The following is a 24,870-nucleotide window of genomic DNA, read 5'->3' as shown; positions in this document are numbered from 1 at the left end:
CCAAACTCCATGCACCCATCCATCCATCTCTTCTATCCATTTCTCCATGAACCCAGAATCTGAGCCTACCGGTATTTACCATCCCAGAAACACATTGTGCATTCCCACTGTTTTACACCAATGTTGCAATCAGTGTGCAAAAGCTATCTATGCTCACTATTCAGAGTAAAACATCACTTCCTCTGGGCTCACACAGGGCTTTCTTTTGCACCTCTATGAACACATACTTGCTCCAGGTTCATGAATGGCTGATGTTATGTAAGTAAGTCATGCCTTGGTTTACTAATTCCCTAGGAGCTGGCTCTTACCTAAAGTTTTTATGACCCAGTCTGACCCCTTGAGCTCTTCCAGGTCATAGAGAATCCACTGGGAATTGGTTTCAAAATGCACGTGTTCAGATCCCTGATGTTAATAATAATCTAATTGACAGAGAAATATTTCCTAGAGATTTCTAGACTTTACTCCTTAAACACATTCTGTTCAGAAAGCAGCATGACTGGAAATCAGACCTTGAAAAGAGTAAACAATGTTCTTCAATATGATCCACACACTGGTGAACGAGTACGCGTCATTGAATAAATCAGCCAGAGATGACATCAGATCCTCGATTTTTCTTTTTCCTCACAAGTAATAATTCCACAGCAGGGCATTCTGGCTTACCATGTGGGTTTTCTCCTTGCTTCAGCTCTCCTTATAATTATCAGAGAGAAATATTAAGTGAGGCTCTTTATTTCTCATGCTTTTAGGTGTTAAATTTCTATAAGCTTAAAGTAATAACTTCAAGAACTCAATAGATGAGGTAATGTGCTATGAGAAACGGAAGTATAAAATTACTTCTAAATAATCTTAGCATACTGTGAAGGATACTGACTTAGGTATATAATTACATTGTAAAATATAGCCTTGTTTTTAAATATGAGAGAGAAAAGAATAAAAGGAAAACCTAAAAGTTATAGAACACGTACTGACACACATATATGTACAAATGCATGTGTCTATTCATGGCTGTCATGAAATTAATACAATTCATCTATTGTATTATTTTTTACATTTTATTTTATTATTTTATTTCTGAGAAGGAGTCTCACTCCGTCACCCAGGCTGGAGTGCAGTGGTGTGATCTTGGCTCACTGGAATGTTTGCCTTCCAGGTTCAAGTGATTCTCATGCCTCACACTCCCCAGTAGCTGGGATTACAGGTGCCCACCACCATACCCGGCTAATTTTTAAAAAATATTTTTAGTAGAGACAGGGTTTCAGCATGTTGGCCAGCCTGGTCTTAAACTACTGACCACAGGTGATTCACCTGCCTGGGCCTCAAATTTGCTTGTTTGTTTTGGTGGGAAAGGGGAGTTGTTATAAAAAAAAAAAAAAGAGATTTGCCATGTTCCAACTTTCAGATGCAGCACCTGGACCACCAAGAAATCAACAAATCTTTCCATGGCAATGAGAATGGGGGTCATGAATAGGACTAAACTTTAAGGTTACACCTACAAGAGAAAGAAGACTCCTGGCTCAGAGACGTGCTTTCCAAGAAGGAAAAGCTGGTAGGGTCATAGTGTTCAGACTCTGAGACAGGAAGAGGAGGAGAAAGTATGGTCAGGGCAAAGTAACCTTGACAGAAGTCTAAACAATCACACGATCCCCATACTCTAAGCAAAAGAAGAAATGGAGGCTGGCACTTTTCTACAGATACTAAGGACATAAGAAAATATTAATGGAGATGTCAGGCTTGAAGCCAAAATAATTTTCTAGAACCTGATGACAGTTTTGGAAGGATAACACAGATGGCCAAGGCAATGGCAGGGGACAGGGACTTCCTGAAGAACTTTTACTACATTTTCCTAAATATGAATTAATGGAAGACTCTACAAAGCTTCTTCCATCCTTCTGGGATTATCTTCCTGTTTTCCCCTCTTCTTTATCCTCCAACTGCAATAAATACATGGTGAATGGGAGCATGATCAGCTCTGAGGCGGATAGGGGGAGACTCCATTCCTTTTTCACCAACTCAGGTCTTTGTAACAGACACACATGCTTGGTCACAATTGCAGACTAAAGATGAGACAAAAATTGGAAAACTTACTTAATGAACTAAGCCATAGCAAATATTTTTGAGATTATGTCTCAATACTGAACCCTCAAAAATGACTTCTCCAGCATGTGATAATCATCAAATGTGAAGATTCCAGAAACAAAACAATAGAGAAAGGAACTGACTATATTTACATCTATAAGTGACAGAATAGGGAAGAGGGAAGTATTCTTTGATCATACCAGACCACCAGCTTAGATGCCATGCCTGGGAAGACCTGAGACACAAGAATAATTAACTTTAAGCTAAGTAAGTAATCTTCAGTAGGACTCCTAAAAGTTTATGGTTCATCTGAAACACATGCTTTTTATAAATTCAGAATTTAAGGAAATTCTATTTTCCTAGTCATGCTAGTTACTTTATATTAGATAATCCAGATAAACTTTCAACCAATCTAGTAAGGTTAATTCAGTTTGCGTGACTTCTAAGACTTTATATAGTTTAACCAAACAGAACATGAATAAAATGGAAGAAAATGAGGTATACGTGGAAAGTATGATTCAAAGCATATCTGAGAGTTGAAGAAAATAAAAGTAACTACAGAAAGAATTCTTGGTTTTAAAATGATGTATCTTCATAGAAAAGTATATACGCAAACATAAAAAAACTCAATCCACAAAATTATTTTAATAACTAGAGCACTTAATCAAGCCTAGTTTATAAAGTGTTCCAAATACCTAAAAATAATATACGAATGAGGAAGATTTTTTCTATAATCAAACCCTTGTTCTCCCACAAAATTATGTTCAAAGAGACATGTTAAAATTAATTATATGTTGAAGTGCAAAATCTAAATTTTGTTTTAATACTTTCTAAAGTACCTATATCTCCTAAAAAGAAAAAAGTAAAATGTTTTAATAGTATACAGGCTTATCCTACAGAAAAACAAGGGACTTCTTTATTTAAAAAGGTCAATATTTTTATACTGATATATTTAAGATGAGTTCTTAGGACACCAAACAGACTCTGCCATTCACAAAATCTAAGTGAATCCATAATAAGATAAAAAGAAATTTACAGGAAATCACAGTGGCAATAAATCTACTGAATTATTATTTATAGTGTGTTTGTGACGCATACAGCATAACAAGGCAACAGGCCAGTATTTAAGGGCTGAAAGATTTATCCAATCTTAAACATATCAGTCTACGCGGGCCTGGAGTCTGTAATCATTATCGCAGTTTAATCTGTCTTTGCAAAACAAAACTAAAAAATAGACTGTGTGCCTCTGTGATTAATCATTTGCATTTAAAGCCAATTTGAACTAATATAAAAGATCCAAAAATGCAGCACCAAGAACAAGGTACTGCGAGACGATGGAATTTGTTTAGAATACCATGTTCTGAAAGTGTCATGCAACCTTCTGTTAAATATTTGGTTCATTCCATTTTGTCATCCTGATTTGTATTCTAGAAGCTGTTAGAAGCTACAGGATAATTTCGTTACAACCACAACATATGTTGGTGAGCAAAATCCCTGATCAGTTGCAAAGTTCTTCCCCGTTAACCCCAAAGAATAATGGCGCTTGAAAATCCCAAAAAGAGTTGTGGATTCCTAAAGCTCAACTTTCTGCACAAAGGACACAAGTGTGCAACGCAGCAACCTACGGAAAAAAATCAGTGTAAACAGTTCGCGAGTCCAGGCTATGCGCGGCAGGAGCATAGAGTAGAAAGCTCAGATGACAATGTACTTTCAATGAAAATGGCCATGCTGTGGAATCATAAAAATAAAGCAAAGCTGGCAGTCATCCTCTTAGCATTTGGTGTTCAACTTTGGAATGCTGCCAGGTACATAAATGTAGCCAAGGAGAATACATGTCTTTAAGAAAATGAAGACATTTTCAAAAAAGAAAAAGAGAAAACAGGGAGGGAGGGAGGAAGAGAGAGAATGAGAGAGAACAGAATGACACTAAATAAGCAGTGGCAGTTACTAACACTGCCTCCTCTACCTCCCCCCTCATCAAAGCTGCTTTAACTTTGATAACCAGTACTTATTTGCAGATGTACATATTTTTCCCTGACCTTGGCAGCATCACAGAATTTATACACTTAGCAATTCTTGCACAATCTCTTGAAAAGAACAGCACAAATGTTCTACCCATCCATGCCAAGCAGGACTTGTTACTCTTCCCCACCTATTTTTCTTCCAGTAAGTTAATTTATCTGTTTAGATTTTGGCTCTAAAATAAACTTCTAAGACAACTAAACTTAGAGATTTTTTTTTCCTTTCTTTTGATGAAGTTAGGAGAAAAGAAGTGATATGAAAAACTAATTCACTTAACAGGCTATAAATTTGTGCAAAATACTAAACACAAAAGATTAAGAATTATAGCTTTTCCAGGTTTATTACAATGATAAATGAAATTTTTTCATTCATGTATCTGTTCTCAACACATAGCCAAAGAGTTTATACGGGAATTGAAGACAACCTCAATAGCTGCAATAATCTTAATAACAAGTCCAAGATAACTATAGCTTTATGTATTGAATCTCTTATAGCACATAAACAATTTGAAAATAATATTCATTCATTCTAATAACAGTGCCTAGAGGTTATGTTTAACACTTTGTTCTCTGTAATAAATTAAAATTATGACAATTTACAAAGCAAAAGCCCTTATGAACTGGAAAGCAATTTCTAAATGGGGTTACAGTAAAACTAGGTGCCATAAATATGCCTAACTTTACCCAGATTCACAACAGGAGTGATTCATGGGCCCACATCAGCCCCCGCCAAACCTCAAAACAGGTGATTCATACTTGATTTCATTTCTGTTTATTTTTCTTTTCAAAAAGGACTTTCAGAATTCCAAAAAGTTTATGTTCCTATGACTTTTGTGGGAGAAAGGAAAAAAATAAATGCTCCTCCAATTCCAATTCCACTTTTCACGACCAGCAAGAGTGCTGGAGGATGCCAAACAGTATCACAAACTAGGAATCTGAGGAACTTTACATGAGAGAAGGGAATTATGCCGATCTAAAAAAAAATCATGATGCCTAGTGAAAATTTACAACGCTGAAGACATTCTCACTTTCCGGTACAGAAGGAAGTTAAAAGTAGAAGACTAACTTTTATCTTTGTATGTATTTGTCATAGGAATTTTTCTGCATGTCTTCCTTAGATGAAAGAATGAAATTGTTATTATAATTTATTCATTTCCTTTAGCTACAAGGAAGTATAGCGTAACCAATAAGGACAAGAATCTGGAGTCAATCACTTAGATTCAGATTTTGATTCCAACCTTACATTTGACGTGACTGTGGAAAAGTCACTTCACCTCTGAGCCTCCATTTCCTCATCTGTGAAATGGGGAGACAGAACTTACAGTAAGCATTTAATGAACACTACTATTTCCCTCTGCCATAGTCTATTTCTTATTCGGGTTTTAACTAATGTTACAAATAGGCAGTGATATTTACAAATAATAGTAATAAACTCTTAAATAATGCATATTAGGTATGGTTCTAAACAAATTACAAGTGATAACTCATGTAATCCTTACAACTAATTTTGAGGTAAGCATTTTTTTTCCAGAGGAAAAGGCTGCTGTACAGAAAGATTCAGTTACTTGTCCAAAGGCCAACTAATAAATAGCAAAGCCAGAATTCAGACTCATGTAGCCTGGCTTCTGAGTCCAGGCGTTCACCACTAACCAGCTTCTTGAAGAAAACTGTTTAAATAAATCTTATAACATCATAATTTACATAAAAGATAAATACAGAAATTATACGTTCAGTATATAAGTGATCATGTATTGCACCTAGGTAACATTTTTGTCTGCAACCTAAAAGAATGACATTTAAAAAGCAATCAGATAAACCACAGTTCACTTTTTTTTTTTTTGAGACGAAGTTTCGTTCTTGTTGCCCAGGCAGGAGTGCAATGGCGCAATCTCGGCTCACCGCGGTCTCTGCCTCCTGGGTTCAAGCAATTCTCCTGCCTGCCCCAGCCTCCCAAGTAGCTGGGATTACAGGCATGCGCCACCACACCCAGCCAATTTTTTTTTTTTTTTTTTGTACTTTTAGTAGAGACAGGGTTTCTCCATGTTGGTCAGGCTGGTCTCGATCTCCTGACCTCAGGTGACCCTCCTGCTTCAGCCTCCCAAAGTGCTGAGATTACAGGCGTGAGCCACCACCCCCAGCCCACAGTTAACTTTTGTTCCAATTAATGTTTTAGGCAACTGCAAGGAAGAACAGATTCTGTCTTTGAAATATTTGATATACTGTATAAGATGAGCTAGTTTATCACTTTACAACAAGTTTATATGGAATAGAACCAACAGCAACCTCATCTTTCACAGTTCATGGGAAATCCCACTAACATCTGCCACGCACAACCAATGACCCCTACGGACAGACCCCTTCCTGTACTACTGGATCAAGACTCAGCCCTTACCCCAAAGGCTAACATGAATCCAGTTTCCGGGGGAAAACTAACTAACTTCATGAGGCATGTCATTTCCCCAATCCTCTTGTAACATATCACTGACTTCAAATAAGCTGATAATGTCAAGGGCCAGAAGACTAGTTAATTGACTAACTAATGGTGAACTGGTTTATTAACAAAATGGAACCTTCATCTATATATAACTGCAAAAATTATTTCAAGGTAGCTGCTGTTCTGCTTTAGAGCCTAACACAGAAACATATTGAGAAGAAAACTTTCCTTAAGACCAGTGATTCTTCTTAAAGATAAGTTTCGTTACCTAACTAAACTATACAACTAAAAGTTTGGAAAGATAAAACCACTGGTAAATGCTTTTTACCCTTTTACTTTGTAGCCTTTTTTCTGCTGATGTTACAATATATTCAAATATGTTTCACCATATTCTAATATTTATAATTTTACTTAAATTGCTACAGAATTAATTATGACTAATGAGAAATTGACTACAAAGAGTGATAAAATGCTCTGATAAAACCTTTCATGTATATAATGTGATATACATGGTATGTATATGGCATATTGACATATATATATAATATGTTCTCTCTCTCTCTCTCCCTCTCTCTCTCTCTCTCTCATTCTCTCTCTCTGTTCTCTAGATGTTCCCTAGGTCCAGCCACAGTTAAATTGTGGGTTAGCTATCAGAAAAATGGGTATTAATATCACAATGAGCTACCACTGCACTGTCATAAAACTGACTGTAATGAAAAAGATTGACGATACCAAGTGTTAGCAAAGATGTAAGACAACTGAAACCATCACCCACTGCTTGTGGGAGTGCAAATTGGTACAACCATCTTGGAAAACTGTTCCATGGTGTTTACTTTAGCTGAACACAGGCATGCCATATTACCTAGCATTCCACTCTATTCACTGAACAAAAATGCATACAGATGTGTGTGAAAGGAGCACATAAGAATGTGCATAGGAACATCAATCTCAGTTCCCTCAACTGGAAACGGCCCAATGTCTACCAACAGTAGAGCACATAAATCAAATGTGGTCTTTCCACACAGTGGAATGCTGTAAAATCACACCAACAAACCAAAATCAACCAAAGACAATCCACAAATTACTAAAATGTCCAACATAGCTAAATATAACAGCCATAATGTTCAGTGAAAGAATTCAGATACAAAATGATTCCATTTACATAAAACTGCAAAAACAGGTAAAACAAATGTATGGTATTGGAGGTAAGGATGGTGATTATCTTTAGCGAGGAAAGAGGGAATATGATTGAGAAAGGTCCAAAAGGGGACAGGTGAGGCTGAATGCTTATTTCTTTACCTGGGTGGTGGCTCCACAGGGGTTAACCTTATGACAACTCACCAGGCTGAACACATGATTTGTGCACTTTTTGGCATATATGTTACATGATCAGTAAGAAGGTTGATTTTAAAAGGCCCATTTTCAAGCCTAATTATATATTAATCTCTATTGGTCTGCTCGAGCTGCCATAACAGATTACTACAGGGTGGTTTCAACAATAATTAATTTTCTCGCAGTTTTGGAAACTAAAAGCCCAAGGTCAAGGTGTCAGCAGGGTTGGTTTTTGGTGAGGCCTCTCTCCTTAGCTTGCGGACTGCTGCCTCCTCACTGTGTCCTCACATGACCTTTTCTCTGTGTGCATGCATCCTCGTTCTCTTTTCGTCTTCTTAAAAGGATAACAGCCGGGTGCGGTGGCTCATGTCTGTAATCCCAGCACTTTGGAAGGCCGAGGCGGGTGGATCACTTGAGGTCAGGAGTTTGAGACCAGCCTGGCCAACATGGTGAAACCCTGTCTCTACTAAAAATACAAATATTAGCCAGACATGGTGGTGCACACCTGCAACCCCAGCTACTGGGGAGGCTGAGGCAAGAGAACTACTTGAACCCAGGAGATGGAGGTTGCAGTGAGCCAAGATCAGGCCACTGCACTCCAGCCTGGGCGACAAAGTGAGACTCCACCTCAAAAAAAAAAAAAAAAAAAAAGATAACAGTCCTAATGAATTAGAGCCCCACTCCCAGAGGCCTCATCTCCAAATATAGTCACATTGGGTGTGTGGGCTTCTAAAGATGAATTTGAGGGTTGGATAGGAGGACAATTTATTCCTTAAGAAACTCTCTGATATTCTCCAAGTTGTTTTTTTTTTTTTTAAAGTTCTTAATTCCTTTCCTTTATGTCAAATTTTCACATTATCAACCTCTAAAACTTTTAAATCTTGGTATTATAAAGACTACCTAAAAGTATACGTAGTGTTTCTGAATATTTTACTTTTTAAATTTCTTTCAAATCATATACTGTTTATAACAATAAAATTCTAAGGTTTTTAAAATTATATAGGAACTATTTTTAATCAAAGGGCTATAGTAGACTCTAACTGCAAGATATTTTAAAACAAAATTCTATTGGGCAAATATCTTTGTAATACCAATTATATATGTTCCCTAGCTACAGACAAGTACGCAATATGCGTCGATGCAAGTCACTTGTTTAAAAAACATACACTTATGTTAAAAAACAACATGTAAAGGTATTTTTTCTAATTACTTAATAATCTAGCATGCTGCCGGGCACGGTGGCTCATGCCTGTAATCCCAGCACTTTGGCACACCAAGGTGGGCGGATCACCTGAGGTCAGGAGTTCGAGACCAGCCTGGCCAACATAGTGAAACTCCATCTTTACTAAAAATACAAAAATCAGCTGGGCATAGTAGCTTGTGCCTGTAATCCCAGCTACTTGCAAGGCTGAGGCAGGAGAATCACTTGAACCCAGGAGGCAGAGGTTGTAGTGAGCCGAGATCGCGCCACTGCACTCCAGCCTGGGTAACAGAGTGAGACCCTGTCTCAAAAATAAATAAATATATGTGCCCATTGTCACTATCTGCCATGCATTCCTGCAAACACTCCAGGAAACCATTTCTATTAAATATATGGCTATCTTATGGCAGCTTTTACTTATTTTCAAATGGCAGCAAAATAGGAATGCTGTTTTAACAGAATAGAGATTAAATTACCAAAAGAGAAACACAATTTTTAACCCAGAATTCTTCCAAAGACGCCAGTTTTCCTTTTGTGACAGATGCAAGCCAGCATTTGAGGGTTTTCAATGATACGCCTGTGTAATCATTACCCCAAAATCCATGCCATAGCAAACACCTCGTCCTATTGATATTCTAGGAAACAGACCTGTATATTTACCCTTTGGGATAAATTTGGTTTTGCCTTCTTACACGCTCATGTATGTTTTGGCAATATATATTAAAATTTACATTAAATCGTTTAACAACTCTTGTTATCACTTATAATGGTGTTTAAAGCTACATACATTACTAAGAACACAAAAGAAAATTACCGTGAAGAAAAACAAATTCCAGTTTACTTATACACACTATGGTAATCCCTCCTTGCCATGTGAATTGGGTTATTAAAACTCTATGAAAAAGGAATTCACAGCCAAAAATACGATTTGAAAATGGAGTCCAGCGACTGCCTTCACGTGGCGTTTCTACAGGGATTAAATGACTAATAACGGGTTCTACACTGTTCGTTTCTATTCATTATGTCTTGCTTATTTGAAACATATCAGTTTTTCTTTCCGTGCAATTTCAACAAGCGGCTTGGCATTATTTGTTGCTTTATTGCAGCTACTATGCACACTAAGGAGCTAGTGTTTTTTTTTTTTTGTTTTTGTTTTTGGTCTGTTTCAGGTCCTGCATGATGACTCAGAGTTGTAGATTCTAACTCTAGCTCTCCAGGTTCAATCTCCTTGTCTCAGAGGCAGAATAAATATTCATGCTTGAAATGGAAAAGGCGATGGGTAACTTTCCTTTAACTGACTCACCCAAGTCACTATGTCCCAAGGCCCTCCCTTCATCAGCAGGACCATGATGCCTGGATTCTGCCCACGAAAACATGAGGCCAACGCATACACCTTCCACTCCTCTGACAGCCTTCCTAGCTCCTGCTGACACCATTAGAACATAGCTCTAGGGTTGAGCCTCATGTGGCTTCACCTTTTTTCTTTCTAAATGTTTCTAACCAAAAATGCTTTGCCCTTTCTTAAGTAACTCTTTTTCTCACTTCCTGCAACCACAACAATTCCCAATTGGCATGGACCAGGACCAGTTTTTTTCCAGTTGCCAAGTTACTTGGAAGTACCACTGGCATACTCAAATGTTGCAAGCGGGGACTGATGGCTGGGGACAGATCATCCTTCATCTAAGGACAGTGCAAAGAAGCAGCAACCAGCCAAGATCAAAATCCCCACCGATGCTGCAGGTGGACAAGTTCAAGTTCAACTGCAGCTAACTGTGGGAAGGAAACATGAGGGAGGCACTTGGGGAGTGCCACAAGGAGCCAATAAGGGTAGACAGCTAGGGAAATGTAACTGTCCCCAATAAAAATAAAACCCAAAAGGTCATATAGGATTTATAGGAAACCGTCCTGCCACACAAACAGGGGGCAGGGGTGGAATCTATGGCCATGATGATGGACTCAAGCGGCATTGGGGAAAGTGGCATCCAAATGACACGGGGCAGCTTTTCCAGTTGACAACCACTGTTCCGGGGAGTGAGCTGTCATTGACAAGAGATGATGAGAGTACTGGTCAGACACTGGACATCTCTGGACCACAAGAACAGATTCTCTGCTGCATGCTCCCCCTCTACTTTCCACTCCAGGGAGAGGGGTTAGAGGAAGAAACAAGCTCACTCATTCCTGATGAGACTTCATTCTCAACACATAACCACAACCCTCAGAGGTCCAGCTGCCTCTATCCTCTTCCTCTGGTAATGGAATTCCTTTCTGTTACCATATATAAGCGTGTTTATATGTTAGGGAGCCTGGCACTGTCTGTTTAGGGGACTGTTCCAGGCTGCTTGGCAGGAAGATACTACACATTAAATGAGACGAAGGCTATGTCTCCAAAGGCAGAAATGGTTTAAATTATGTCTCAGTGATACTGCATGTTCTGTTTAACCTTGATAGCCTCAACCATTTCAAGACCAAGAATGATTTTCTAGTTTTCAATGCAAGCCCAAAGTGACAAGAAGAAAGCTCAACTAGAAGAACCCCAGTATCTCACAGGTGGGGATACAGATGCACACCAGCTCTCTGTCCCACTAAAAAAAAAAAAAAAAGTCCCCCCAAATCCATAATCATTTCTGCTGGAGTTCTCTCACTGTTTCAAAGAAATCCTCTGTAATGAATGCCACACTTGTCTTTCCTCAACTTGCCAGGAAAGAGTGTAATTATTACTTAGTCTCACTTAAGATTAAAATATTTTAATTACGACATTAAACAGCACCGTCTTCACTTCAATTAAAAGTAAGTACAATCATACTACATAAATCTTAAGGAAAAGAGTGAAAGCCACCTTTAAAAATCTAAAGTCATTTTAAGGTACTTATCAAAACCATGAACTTAAAACTGTCTTACCTGGCGAACAAAACTATTTGAGGTAGTGTCAGATGACGTGCTTCCATCAGATCCTTTAAATCTGTTTTTCCTTCTGGCTCCTTTTCCATATGACTACAAAAAAAAAAAAAAGACAAATAAGATTATTATGAGACCCTTTAACAGGAATGTAGGCCTAGTTGCAGAAAATGTCAAAGACCAAAAACAAGTAATACATTGCCATCATGTAAGCATCATTAGAAAGTTAATACTGGTGGGACTCCACAAATCCATTTCCAATCAGTGATGATGTGGGGAGGAGAGTTTTCTTTTCTTTTCTTTTTTGAGACAGAGTTTCGCTCTTGCTGGCCAGGCTGGAGTGCAATGGCACCATCTTGGCTCACCGCAACCTCCGCCTCCCAGGTTCAAGTGATTCTCCTGCCTCAGCCTCCCGCATAGCTGGGATTACAAGCATGTGCCACCACGTCTGGCTAATTTTGTATTTTCAGTAGAGACAGGGTTTCTCCATGTTGGTCAGGGTGGTCTCGAACTCCCAACCTCAGGTGATCCGCCCACCTCGGCCTCCCAAAGTGTTAGGATTACAAGCATGAGCCGTTGCACCCGGCTGAGGAGGGTTTTCTTGCCAAAGCATTTAATAACTAGTGAATTAAAACAATGGATGTCATCTTATAAATGTGTTAGCAGGCAACAGGCAAAAGCCTGTAATGATAAAGCATTTAAAAATAAGCATTTAAAACAGGAAGTTAAAGGTAAGATGATTTGTTTCAATAATAGGATTGGGCCAAGCAGAAACATCTAAAAATGAACTTGCTTTTCCTATTATGTTTACATTCAGAACCCTAAGAATAAACTACACATCAATCTATGTTTAATTCTAAGCACAGAGGCAGTAAGTGCAAATATTAAACATTAAAATATAAATGAACAATAGCTTAACAGTTGAGTTTAGAGTTAAATGTAGCACACAGGTTAGAATCCTGGACATAGCAAATGTTCACCAAATTTCTTAACTTTTTCAAGCATCAATCTTTTCATCTTTAAAATGGGGTTAAGTATTAGATGAAATAATACCTCATAGGATTAAGTATGAAACAAAATAATGTATTTATAGCATTTAGCATAAGATCTAACACATGGTAAGGACTCAAAGTAATACATAAAAAGTGATACCTATACAGGGGTTGGAAGATGTGGAAACAAACTGGACTAAAGCGTATAACATGTTGACAATTATTAGGCTCATAGAGACTTCCTTAGATTATCAAAATTTACAACATTTATTTTTAAAATCATCACATTCAGGTTCTCAAAATGCTATTTGGTTATGCTTTCTCTATTCATATGGTTTTCATTAAAATATCTCCCATAATATATGTAGCACTTAGGCAAGCTGAAATCTATTACAAACATTTGCGTTATGAGTAATTTAGACGAATTTGCTATCAGTGAGAGGGTGGTATAATCTTAAAGCAAAAAATTTTCTTATATATATTTGTTCTATTCAGAGTATCTAAGGGATTTATATAATACAAATGTGTTTCCATGACATTTAATTAACTCTCAACTTCATAAATGGCAAGAAAGCTACGCTGGGCTTTCATAATGTAATATACAAGGTTGTCCTCGGTTAACAGCTCATTCTTTTTACTTGTGTAAACATTATTCAGTAAACTGTTGAAAAATAACATTCTTTTAACCACTTTTTTTCTTTTCCAATTATTATGTAAAGGTTTGCACAGATGCATTTTCTAAGGTCTAAGAAGGCTAAAATAAAGTATGAAAATCTCTTTAAAATTTTCTTTTAAATTTATATTAACCCATGTGCAAAAATACTTATTACCTTGAAAGTATTTTTAAGGCCTGTTTCTTTGGGGGTGTAGGGACAATCTTTGTTAAATTCACCATTTGTCATCATGAGGAACATAAATTATCTTTGAGAACAAAGACAAAATTTAATCTTATCCCTTTTTTTTTTTTTTTTTGAGACAGTGTCTTGTGCTGTCTCCCAGGCTGGAGTGCAGTGACATGATCATGGCTCACTGCAGCCTTGACTACACCCCACACCCTCTGGGCTCAAGCAATCCTCCCACCTCAGCCTCCCAAGTAACTGGAACTACAGGCACACACATTGCCGTGCTTGGCTAATTTTTGTTTTTTGTAGAGACAGGGTCTCACTATGTTGCCTAGGCTGGTCTTGAACTCATGACTTTAAGCGATCCTCCGGCCCCAGCCTCCCAAAGTGGTGGGACTACAGGAGTGAGCTACCATGTCCAGCCTCTAGTACCATTTTTAAATGAACAGAAAAGAGTACCTTCACAATTCTATTGTCCTTTAATTTTAGCATTTTAGTGATAAATATGTCTCATTATGCAACTTCTTGAATATGTAAGCTTTTTTGTGGTTGCTTACAATTGTACAACAGGCACTGTGAGAGCCACACAATGTTGAAGACATTCAGTCACAGAAGAGGTGGCTGTTCTCTGCAACAAGTTGAACACATTTAAAAACTCACATTAATTTTTCCCGACCCCTGGGAATCCTGTTCATAAATGTTATTGCAGGCGTACTTAGCTACCTATGCAAAGTATATGTAATGAAATTATTACAGTTTTCAACTGTACTAAGATAGTTTATACACCAAACAACTATGGCACACTGAACTGCATGCATGCTGGTGATAGTTTTGAGAAAAAAAATTGTTCTTCAATTACTTAAGTGTATAAGGGATGATTGATTTAAAGTATTCATTTGCTCATGCCTTAAGAGTGTTAGAGCAAATCCCTATCATATATCATATTAAAAGACAAAATAAATATATATGCTTAATTATATCTCTATTCTGCTATTTTACTAATTTCCACAGGAATTTCTCTTCTAAAGTTTCTTTTTTTTTTTTAACTGTAGAGTGATTACTTACTGACCAGTTATTTTTTTTTTTTTATAATAACAGTCAGGATCAGAAAACAAAAAAACATTTAAAGCATCTTTGGAAAGCTAATAGTCCATTTTCATATACCTTTAAACATGTTAGTGAAAATTCATCCTGCTATTACAAAATTATATTTATTTTAATCTAATGTGTATTTAAAATTAAGTCCATCTTGCTCGAAAGATTTGGTTTTCAGTTACTTGAAATCCTTGAAAATAAGGACTAGACGACTTCTTCTGAAGGAATTAAGGGGGGAAAAAAGTGAAGCCCAAACCTCTCCCAAATGGAAAAGACAGGTAAGATTAAGTGTTCAAATATTTAGCTGACTAAATTTGAAAAAAAAAAATATATATGTAATTGTTTTAGTTAATTTGCTACTTCAAGTGCAGCTACTTTTGTGAACAGTTTTTCTAAATATTTTTTACCAGCATTAAATATATGAATGCCCAATATCTGAAACAGTTAATCATTAGTGCAGCCCAGGTTGTATAAGGAAAAGGGGAGACAGGAAAGGGGATTTGGCTGTAGTACAAGGTGTTACCTATAGATTCTCCCTGACACATGCAGGTCTCTGTGTCCTTCTTGAAAAAGTCCCAAAAGTCACTAATTTCCACTAATTGCTATTAGCTATATGAAGCTTAAAACAAATTATGTCACCACAGTAAAAAGAAAAAAAAACTCTTATATTTATATTCCTTTAGTTGTTCGAAAACATCAAGCTAAGATTTCAGAAACTAGGGAAAAAAATTCTTAAGAAATTTCCAAAAATATATTAATGACTTATTAAAAAGACATTCAAAATCCATCATGATGTTAATATCAGCTTAGTGTGAATGAATATCCATCTTCCTTGACACGAAGTAACTTAAGAATGGACTCCAGTCTTAAAAATCAGCAAATAAATGTTGACCTTTTCACAGGTAATGAAAATCTAATTTCTGCATGATTGAAGGAGACAGGAATAATTAATTATAGAAGTTGTCAGTTAACTGGAGATTTTAGCCGTGCACACAAAGTTGTCTTGGCAGCCCCTGGGGACAACCTGAAGAATGATGTGGCTTCTGTGCTTTGATGGTTATTGTGACACTTCTCCTACCTACAGATTACTTCCCATGAGCAAAATACTGACACTTAAAATTAGGCCGGGCACGGTGGCTCACGCTTGAAATCCCAGCACTTTGCGAAAGCAATGTGGGCGGACCACCTGAGGTCAGGAATTTGACACTAGCCTGGCCAACATGGCGAAACCCTGTTTCTACTAAAAAATACAAAAGTTAGGCTAGGCACAGTGGCTCACACCTGTCATCCCAGCACTTTGGGAGGTAGAGGCAGAGGGAAACAGATCATTTGAGGTCAGGAGTTCAAGACTAATGTGACCAACATGGTGAAACCCCACCTCTACTAAAAATACAAAAAAATTAGCCAGGCGTGGTGGCGGACACCTGTAATACCAGCTACTCAGGAGGATGAGGCAGGAGAATCGCCTGAACCCAGGAGGTGGAGGTTGCAGTGAGCCGAGATCACGCCACTGCACTCCAGCCTGAGTGACAGAGCAAGATTCTGTCTCGAAAAAAAAAAAAAAAAAATTAGCTGGCCGTGGTGGCATGTGCCTGTAGTCCCAGCTACTCAGGAGGCTGAGGCAGGACAATTGCTTCAACATGGAAGGTGGAGGTTACAGCGAGCCAAGATCGCACCACTGCACTCCAACCTGGGCTACCGAGTGAGACACCATCTCAAAAAAAAAAAAAAAAAAAAAAATTAGTCTCCATCTCTCTCAGTTCGTATTCATTGATGTTTATCCCTTTGAATTTCCAGACTTTCCTCATCTTATGACCTAAAACAAACAAAGCCAAAACTATCCAGAGAGAAATCATGTATCAAATCTCCTCATTTACCAATAGCTTAGTGTGAATAAGCTAAGGGTAAGATCCTTTACTAGGCAAGAAGTAGCTAAATGACATTCCTAGAAAAAAGAGAAAAGTAAGTTGCCTTTTATAATATGGCTCAGTTCACACAAAAGCAGAAAGGAACAAGGAGCCTGCATAAATAGAGTTCTTGGGGATGGGGGTGGGTGTCTAGCAGGTACAGGAGGGAGGAGGGAGGAAGGAGGAGGCCAGGAAGCAGAGATCTATCTGCCCAGTAAGGAGGAGCACAGGCAGGGAGGGCAGAAAGCCAGGAACAACACATGCCTTCTTCACAGTCTACCTCCTGCCAGGCTTGGAAAGATCAGTAAGACAGGCCCAGTTCCTTTAAGTGATGTCATAAGTAGTTTTCTCTGTCTGCAGTTGTGAAATAATGCATTGTTACAATTAGTTTGTAACATAACCATGTTATGTTATGTTTGACCTAGACTATGTATAGGATAGAGACATGCCACAAAATTGTAGAGTATCACCATCCCCTATGAGGTTAACATATTTTGCTTAGCTTCTCTTGAAATGGCCAAGGCTATAGAATTCAAAGGAATTAAATACAGCAACAGGTAAATTGAGTCTTCACATAAAAAGAGAGATAAAAATAAAATGAGCATGAGATTATAAGAACAACAAAACCTCAAATCACTCAGATACATTTCAAATTCTAAAACATACTCAGAAATTCTGATTGGCATGTCTGTAAATTTCTCCCATGCCACATTAGAAAAAAAAAAATACCATTCAAGAGGAAAGTGATGGTGGTTAGGAGTGAAGATTTCAGCAAAACATAAAGCACAGGACCTGTAACCATCAACTTTGGAGACTGCAGAAAACTCATTTGCACATGGGACCTAAGAATATTTCAGGAAAACAGTGTTGATGTAGTTCAAGAGCCACTAGAAAACAGCTGCTACTCTTTTTGGATAAAGCTCCTTGCTACAGCCATTCAGGATGTTGCCATCACCAGGCTGTATTACCACAACATGCTTGAAAAGCATCTGGCAGACTCGGCTGGGCTGGGACCAGCTGGGACCTGTTGCTAGGAGCAAAACAAACAGGCCCACTGGTTACTGTCTGTTCAGTTTCAGGTGCGACTGGAGGTGCCACTGACAATCTCTCTGAGGCCTAGAGTGCTGAGATACTGTTCTTGTTACTCCTCTGTTTCCTCTTCTGTTACCTATCAATCCCTGTCACCTGCTTCCCGTTCACCCAACCTTCACGCAGGAGCTATTCAATTCCCTGGAGAATTACCAGTTTCATACTTTAATGTTGCCCAATAGAAATGTCATATGGCCAAATATATCACTGAAATTTTCCAGCAGCCACATTAAAAAGGTAAACAGCAACAGGTGAAATTAATTGTAACAATGCATTTGTTTAACCCAGCATATCCAAAACATGGTCATTGCAACATGTCATCAATTTAAAATTTACTAATGAAGATGTGTTATATTCTTTATTTCATCTTAAGCCTTTGATATCTTGTGTGTATTTCACATTTACAGCACATATCAGTTCAGACTAGCCACATTTCAAGGGCTCAAAAGCCACAGGTGGCTAGCGGCTACCGCAGTGAACAGACAGATCTGGAGCTTGGAGAAAGGGTCCTCCATGAGCACCCAGACTTTGGAAGTAGACTGTGTCCAGGTTCACGCTGAAACTGTTCAACAGGTTACCTAAAAAGCAATGCAATTTTCTTAAATTGGGACTTTCAAGAATTTGCAGTTAGATTGCCATTCATTTCCCATGTAAGAAACGTATCCATTTTGGGCTGGGCATGGTGGCTCACACCTGTAATCCCAGCACTTTGGGAGGCCAAGGCGGGCAGATCACCTGAGGTCAGGAGTTTGAGACAAGCCTAGCCAACATGGTGAAACCTCGTCTCTACTAAAAATACAAAAAAATTAGCTGAGCATGGTGGCGGGTGCCTGTAGTCCTAGCTACTGAGGAGGCTGAGGCAGGAAAATTGCTTGAAACCAGGAGGTGGAGGTTGCAGTGAGCTGAGATAATGCCACTGCACTCCAGCCTGGGTGACAGGGTGAGACTCCGTTTCAAAACACAAAACAGAACAAAAACAAAAACAAAACAAAACAAAAACCAGGGCTTTGAGAAATGTATCATTTTGTTTATGGCAATGTACTGGGGCAAAGGGACCGGAATGTATCAGGATGCTCCCTCTCTCCAGGCAGAATGATTGATACAGAAAAGGAAAATGGCAGAGTTTGCAAATCTACACCTTCTGCTTTCTTCATACAAATATAATACTATAATCCAGAGGTGAGGTAGAATGATTCCTAAAACCAATCATTGCTTTAGAGGTTCCATTTGTAAATAGAAACTCCATTTCTAGGTAGAACTGCCCAATAATTCTGAGTAGAATTACTCGGTGCCACATACAAGGAGGATGCTCTAGAGCCAGCCTCCTTTCTCAGGCAGTTTTTACTGCTGGTCTGTTCTGCCCAAACAGAGAGATGGAAGAGATGGCTTTCCCAAGCCTCACACAACCCTATGATGCCATGATTTATTAGATATAAAATAAACAAGGTAATGTTTCCCTCAAATAATGGGTGTGAGATGAACGCAATTCAAGTCAAATTGCTTTCATTTTTGGAAGGCAGAGAAAGCAAGGAGATGAATGTTGATGCAGTTGAATATTTATATCTCTTAAACTTGCTTTTAAAATCCATTCTGCCCTTTCTCTTCTCTCTCCTTTATCTATGCAATCACTTGCTAATTCCTGTGAATTGAACTTTGAAATGTTTGATACATAGAACTGTCATATCCATTATCTTTTCATCCCTTTTTCGCTTAGGCCTTATTACCTCTGGCCCAAACTGTTACATCTGTCTGCTGCCTGGCAGCTTCACCTCTGGACTCCTAAGATTTGAAACTATCTTACAGAACATTTCCAAGTGAATATTCCCAAATGAGCTGTTCTGTGGGTCCTCTTTTGAACTCCTTCCACAGTTCCCTGTCGCTCAATACACTAAAGATTCCAAGTCCCCAAGATGTAGTCTCAAATTGCTTTGTCAGTTTTATGCCTGTGTCCAATCTTGACCTTACCATGCTCTTTTTGAACTAGAAACGATAAATTATCCTGTAAGACTTCTTACTTCTGGGACTCTGTTTCATGTACGACTGCTTACCAACTCTCTCAAAAATATCTGGTGTAATCTGACCCATCCTTCGATTCTCTTTGCAAATGCCACCTCATCAATGAACTCCTTACAGATTCCTCCACATAGCGTGTTTATTATCCTTATTCCTTTGAAGCCATTTACTAGTCAGAACTTCTCTTACAGCCCCTATACATATATCCTAATTGCTGCTACTGGAATATAAATTCTTTGAAGGCTGAAATTGTGTCTTTTCACATCAGAATCATTTCCACATTGCTGCTGTACAATAACTTGACTTACATTTAATCATTGTACATAAATCACAAAGTAAATTAGTATCTCTTATCTGAATGCAGTTATGTGAGCCCTGACTTTGATGTCCAGGAATTTAGGAACTCTATTTTTATCATAAGAATAAAAACTTTTCTAAAATATCCCTCAAGGAAGATCAAAGGCAAATGAGGGTCTAAATGTCCTTTCCTTTGATGGAGGACTCGAATATTGATAGTATTCAAGACCTTCATCCTAGAATAACCGAGGTCTCCGGGTACATTTTTCGTTCTGTCTAACCTGGCAAGCATCTAGATAAAAATCAGGAGTCTAGAACAAATGCAAACTCTATTGGTTAAAATTCAGATCCTCTGGCAGAGGCCAGATGGGAATGTAGCTGGTTCATTACATGTCCCTACTCGGCTTGTGAAGCAAACAGCCCAGGGTGGACCAAAATCTAGCTGTTTTACCACTACAAAAGAAATAGATTTCTGATTACACAAGTCTTTGGTGTCCACATTCTTCCCCTTTTCAAGTCAAAGTGAATTATGTGTTTTAAGTTAGCACATTAATTTCCCAATGGTAAAAGAAAGTTCAATAAAGCTAGACTACTATGCCACTTGGAACTGCCATGATTACAATATCAAAATATCTAGAGCACTCATGTTCCACCTATCAAAACAACAGCAAGAAAACATTTGCCACCTTTATTAGTTTGTCACACTCCTGCCCCCACTACTACAGTAAATGATACTCTAACATGCTCTCTAGTGTGTGTATGTGTGTCTACGTATTAATATATAAGTATATACACACACACATATATATCTTACCACAAATTAAAATCTGGCAAATGTAGGCTTGAAATCAACAAGTCAACACAATTAAGCAAACAGACATTTCTCCAGAATGCTGCCTGAAATGTAACCATGACCTCTTCACATCACTGGCCAGCAAACAGCCAGCCCGCAGCTAGGAGTCTGAAGTCATTTCCCTGCCGGGAGAAAAGTTGAGCGACTCCTCACCGCTGAGACCTGGAGGTGTCTGTAACCCAAACTGTACCTGCTGAAGCCTTACGTAAAAACCACCTTGTCATTGCCCAGCGCCTACAACTGACATCTCCAATTTCACAACAACCTGCAGCGAAGCTGACTTTTTCCAGAAACCGCAAACACTCAACGGAGAGAAAGGGGGTCCTGGAGCTCCCTGAAATGGCTAACATTTCAGGGGAGACGGAAAAATAAAAACTTTCTTGTCCCCAGCTCACTCGCTTCTTAAGGGAAAGGCATGAGGTGGGACAGGCAAACCTTGGCAAGTGCCCGAGGGGACTGGAGAGCTGTCAGCCCCAGGTGCGCAGCGTGGTCCGGGCAGCTCTGGGGGGATCCGGCAGCGCACCCCAATATTCGCTCCCCTCCTGCCCACCTGCACCCCATCATCCTCACACCCACGCCCACCCCGGCTCGGAGCGTGGCCAGGAGAGTCGGCATCGTAGAAAGCGCTGCGGGAAGCGGGCCCCCTCCCGCCCACCCGGACTCACGATCTTCAGCAGGTCCAGTCCACTCCCCTGATTCATGTCTCTCCATGTGCCTCTCCCGGGAAGGGGCGAGGAGGACCGGCTGGAGCAACCCGGGAGAAGTCTGGGAGGACTGGCAGGTCTCCCCCGCCCTTCCCCACTGGCTTTTCGGAAGCAGAGAAAAATGGAAGCCGAGGCAGAGCCAGGAAAAGGCGCAAAGGAGCAGGGTCCCCGGCGCCAGGAGAGGAGCAGAGGGTGGGCAAGCGGCGAGGGGAGGAGGTGGCGGACGAGACCCAGGCAGCGAGGAGGTGCGAGGCTAGAGATCCCTGCAGTGGAGGCGCCGGGAGAACCCGAGGTCGGTGCCCTGCCCTGCGGCTCACAAAGGAAGGAGAAGGCGCCGCGCTCTCGCTACCTGTGCGGCGGCTCCGAGCGCCCCCGCGGGAGCCACGTTCTCCAGCAGTTCCATCTGGATCTCCTGCGCCACCGCCGCCGCCGCTGTGGGAGGCGACTTGGACATGTCGCTTTGGACCATTGGCGAAAAGTCGGCTCGGAGCGAAGCAGCCAGCCCCCGGCGGCGGGTCCCCTCCTCCTCGCCCCCGCCTCCCCGCGCTCGGATCGGCTCTGGGGGCCGCCCAGGGCTCAGGCCCGATCGTTCTCGGCGCAGCGCCCCGCAGCGCCCCGGGACTCGGCGCCCCGCTGCCAGGCGCTCAGTGCGCGGGACGGGGCCGGGGCATCGGGCGAAGCGAGCCGCGCGGGAGGCGGGACGCGGGGGCGCGGCTGCGGTGCCTGGGAGAGGGGAGCCCTCAGCGGGGCAGCCGGGGCCGGGAGAGCGGGCGCAGCGCGGCGGGGATCGGAGCCGCGGGCGCCGGGAAAGGTCCTCGCCAGGAGGGGAGGGAACTCCGGGAGCGCGAGCCAGGGGGAGGCGCGTCGGAAAGCGAGAGTGACAAGCAGCCTACAAGACGAAAAGTTCCTCGCGGGAGGCGCGCGCCGCGTGGGCTCCGACTCAGCCGCTGCGCGTCGCCGTGGCACACAGGCTGAAAAGTTTGCGAAGCCACAGAAGCCAGGCCCGGCGCTCAGGGGGCCTTGATCCTGTTCCCATGGCCCCAGACCACCCCTCAGGAACCCTTAGAGCAGATCTCTTAACTTTGGAGGGGAAGGACGACGGAGGCTAGGTTCCTACACTGAAAGTTTTAAATTTGTAAAGACTGCTGGCAGCCCGGGAGAGCAAATGTCTGCAAAGAACATCTTCTGGGCAGCTGAAAGCCCTTGCTAATGTCAGTAATAAGGATCCAGAGAAAGAAATGGCATTGATAAAGATCATCAGGTGATCCCACCTGAATCTGCAGCTGGCCTCGTCAACTAGGTGGGAATCCACCCAACCTGAGACCGAATGTTTTGCTTTATGACTGCTGTCTTCATCTTTGCCAAATTAAATTAGCACTTCTTTCCAAACATAATTGAAGTTTGTTGTTGTTGTTGTTTGTTGTTGTTTTAGACGGAGTCTCACTCTGTCGCCCACGCTGGAGTGCAATGGCGCGATCTCAGCTCAATGCAACCTCCGCCTCCTGGGTTCAAGCGATTCTCTAGCCTCAGCCTCACGAATAGCTGGGATTACAGCCACAGGCCACCAAGCCCAGATAATTTTTGTGTTTTTAGTGCAGACGGGGTTTCACCATGTTGCCCGGTCTGGTCTTGAACTCCTGACCTCAAGTAATCCACCGGCCTCGGCCTCCCAAAGTGCTGGGATCACAGGGGTGGGACACCACGCCAGGCCAGGATTGAAGTTTTTCTATAGGGGTGAAAAGTCTTAGTGTCACATTTTTGACAAAACAAGCACTTCCTTAAGATCCAGAATTCTTGATAACAGGGTAGTGACTATGGTGAGGGTGTTTCACTTACAACATTCCGTTCAGATAGTCCCAAGGAAGCACATTTTTACATGATTGAGTGCATCTTATTTCAACAAATTTTACTACAGTGGAAACTTCTGTAATGAGTTTTCCAGGCATTTTTTTTTTTTTTTTTGAGACAGAATTTCACTCTTGTCACCCAGGCAGGAATACAGTGGCACGATCTTGGCTCACTGCAACCTTCGCCTCCTGGGTTCAATCCATTCTCCTGCCTCAGCCTCCCGAGTAGCTGGGATTACAGGTGCACGCCACCACAGCCGGCTAATTTTTTGTATTTTTAGTAGAGATGGGGTTTCACCATGTTGCCCAGGCTGGTCTCGAACTCCTGACCTCAGGTGATCTGCCCGCCTCTGCCTCCCAAAGTGCTGGGATTACAGGTTTGAACCACTGCATCCAGCGTAATTTTTGTATTTTTTAGTAGAGACAGGGTTTCGCCATGTTGGCCAGGCTGGTCGCAAACTCCTGACCTTATGATCTGCCCACCTTGGCCTCCCAAAGTGCTGGGATTACAGGTGTGAGCCACCGTGCCAATCCAGCTCCAGAAACCTATTTATATGTTATTTTGTAACAACAAACTGAAAGTTTGGTATATTGAAATACACATGCAAAAATTTACTATAATAGGCTTCAACCACTTTCTATAGTTTACTATGATATATTAAATTACATGAGATACAGTACTTTTCTCCTCAAAGATAAGCATAGACATTTTAAACCTAACATCTCCACCATAGCACTGATTTGCACCAGGCTTAAAGAATGGGTCTTGATACAGTTAAAGATTTAGCCATAAAGCATCATTGATTTTCCTAAACTTTGGTATTAAAAATGCCACTTTTATGGGCTACGGACACGAATAGAAAATTCTCAAAAGAAGATATACAAATGGCCAACAAACATATGAGAAAATGCTCAACATCAATAATGATCAGGGAAATGCAACTCAAAACCACAAAGTGATACCACCTTACCCCTGTAAGAATGACCATAATCAAAGAATCTAAAAACAGATGTTGGCATGGATGCAGTGATCAGGGAACACTTCTGCACTGCTGGTGGGAATGTAAACTAGTACAGCCACTATGGAAAACAGTGTGGAGATTCTTTAAAGGACTAAAAGTAGAACTACCATTTGATGTAGCAATGCCACTACTGGGTATCTACCCAGAGGAAAAGAAGTCATGATTCAAAAAATATACTTGCACATGCATGTTTACAGCAGCACAATTCACAGTAGCAAAATTGTGGAACCAACCCAAATGCCCATCAATC

The 24,870-nt window shown here is 40.5% G+C and overlaps 1 protein-coding gene across 6 annotated transcripts in view; it reads right to left on the bottom strand.

Moving 5' to 3' along the window:
• Positions 1–22,533, bottom strand: part of CACNB2 (calcium voltage-gated channel auxiliary subunit beta 2) — a 402,064-nt gene extending 379,531 nt beyond the window's left edge. For 2 of the 6 annotated variants that reach the window (XM_055354115.2, XM_055354117.2), the window contains exons 1-2: positions 22,101–22,533; positions 11,963–12,055 (exon numbers count right to left, since the gene is read on the bottom strand). In XM_055354115.2, coding sequence (XP_055210090.1) covers positions 11,963–12,055; positions 22,101–22,220 — 213 coding nt within the window. In that variant the 5' untranslated portion in view covers positions 22,221–22,533. Of the gene's footprint in view, positions 1–11,962; positions 12,056–21,712 lie in introns of all 6 variants that reach the window. The other 4 variants (XM_055354126.2, XM_055354116.2, XM_055354127.2 and 1 more) reach the window with 4 other exon arrangements.
• Between the last annotated feature and the right edge of the window lie 2,337 nt (positions 22,534–24,870).

Source organism: Gorilla gorilla, chromosome 8, assembly GCF_029281585.2.
Source record: "Gorilla gorilla gorilla isolate KB3781 chromosome 8, NHGRI_mGorGor1-v2.1_pri, whole genome shotgun sequence".
NCBI classification, from domain to species: Eukaryota; Metazoa; Chordata; class Mammalia; order Primates; family Hominidae; genus Gorilla; species Gorilla gorilla.
This window is presented reverse-complemented; position numbering and strand designations above follow the sequence as displayed.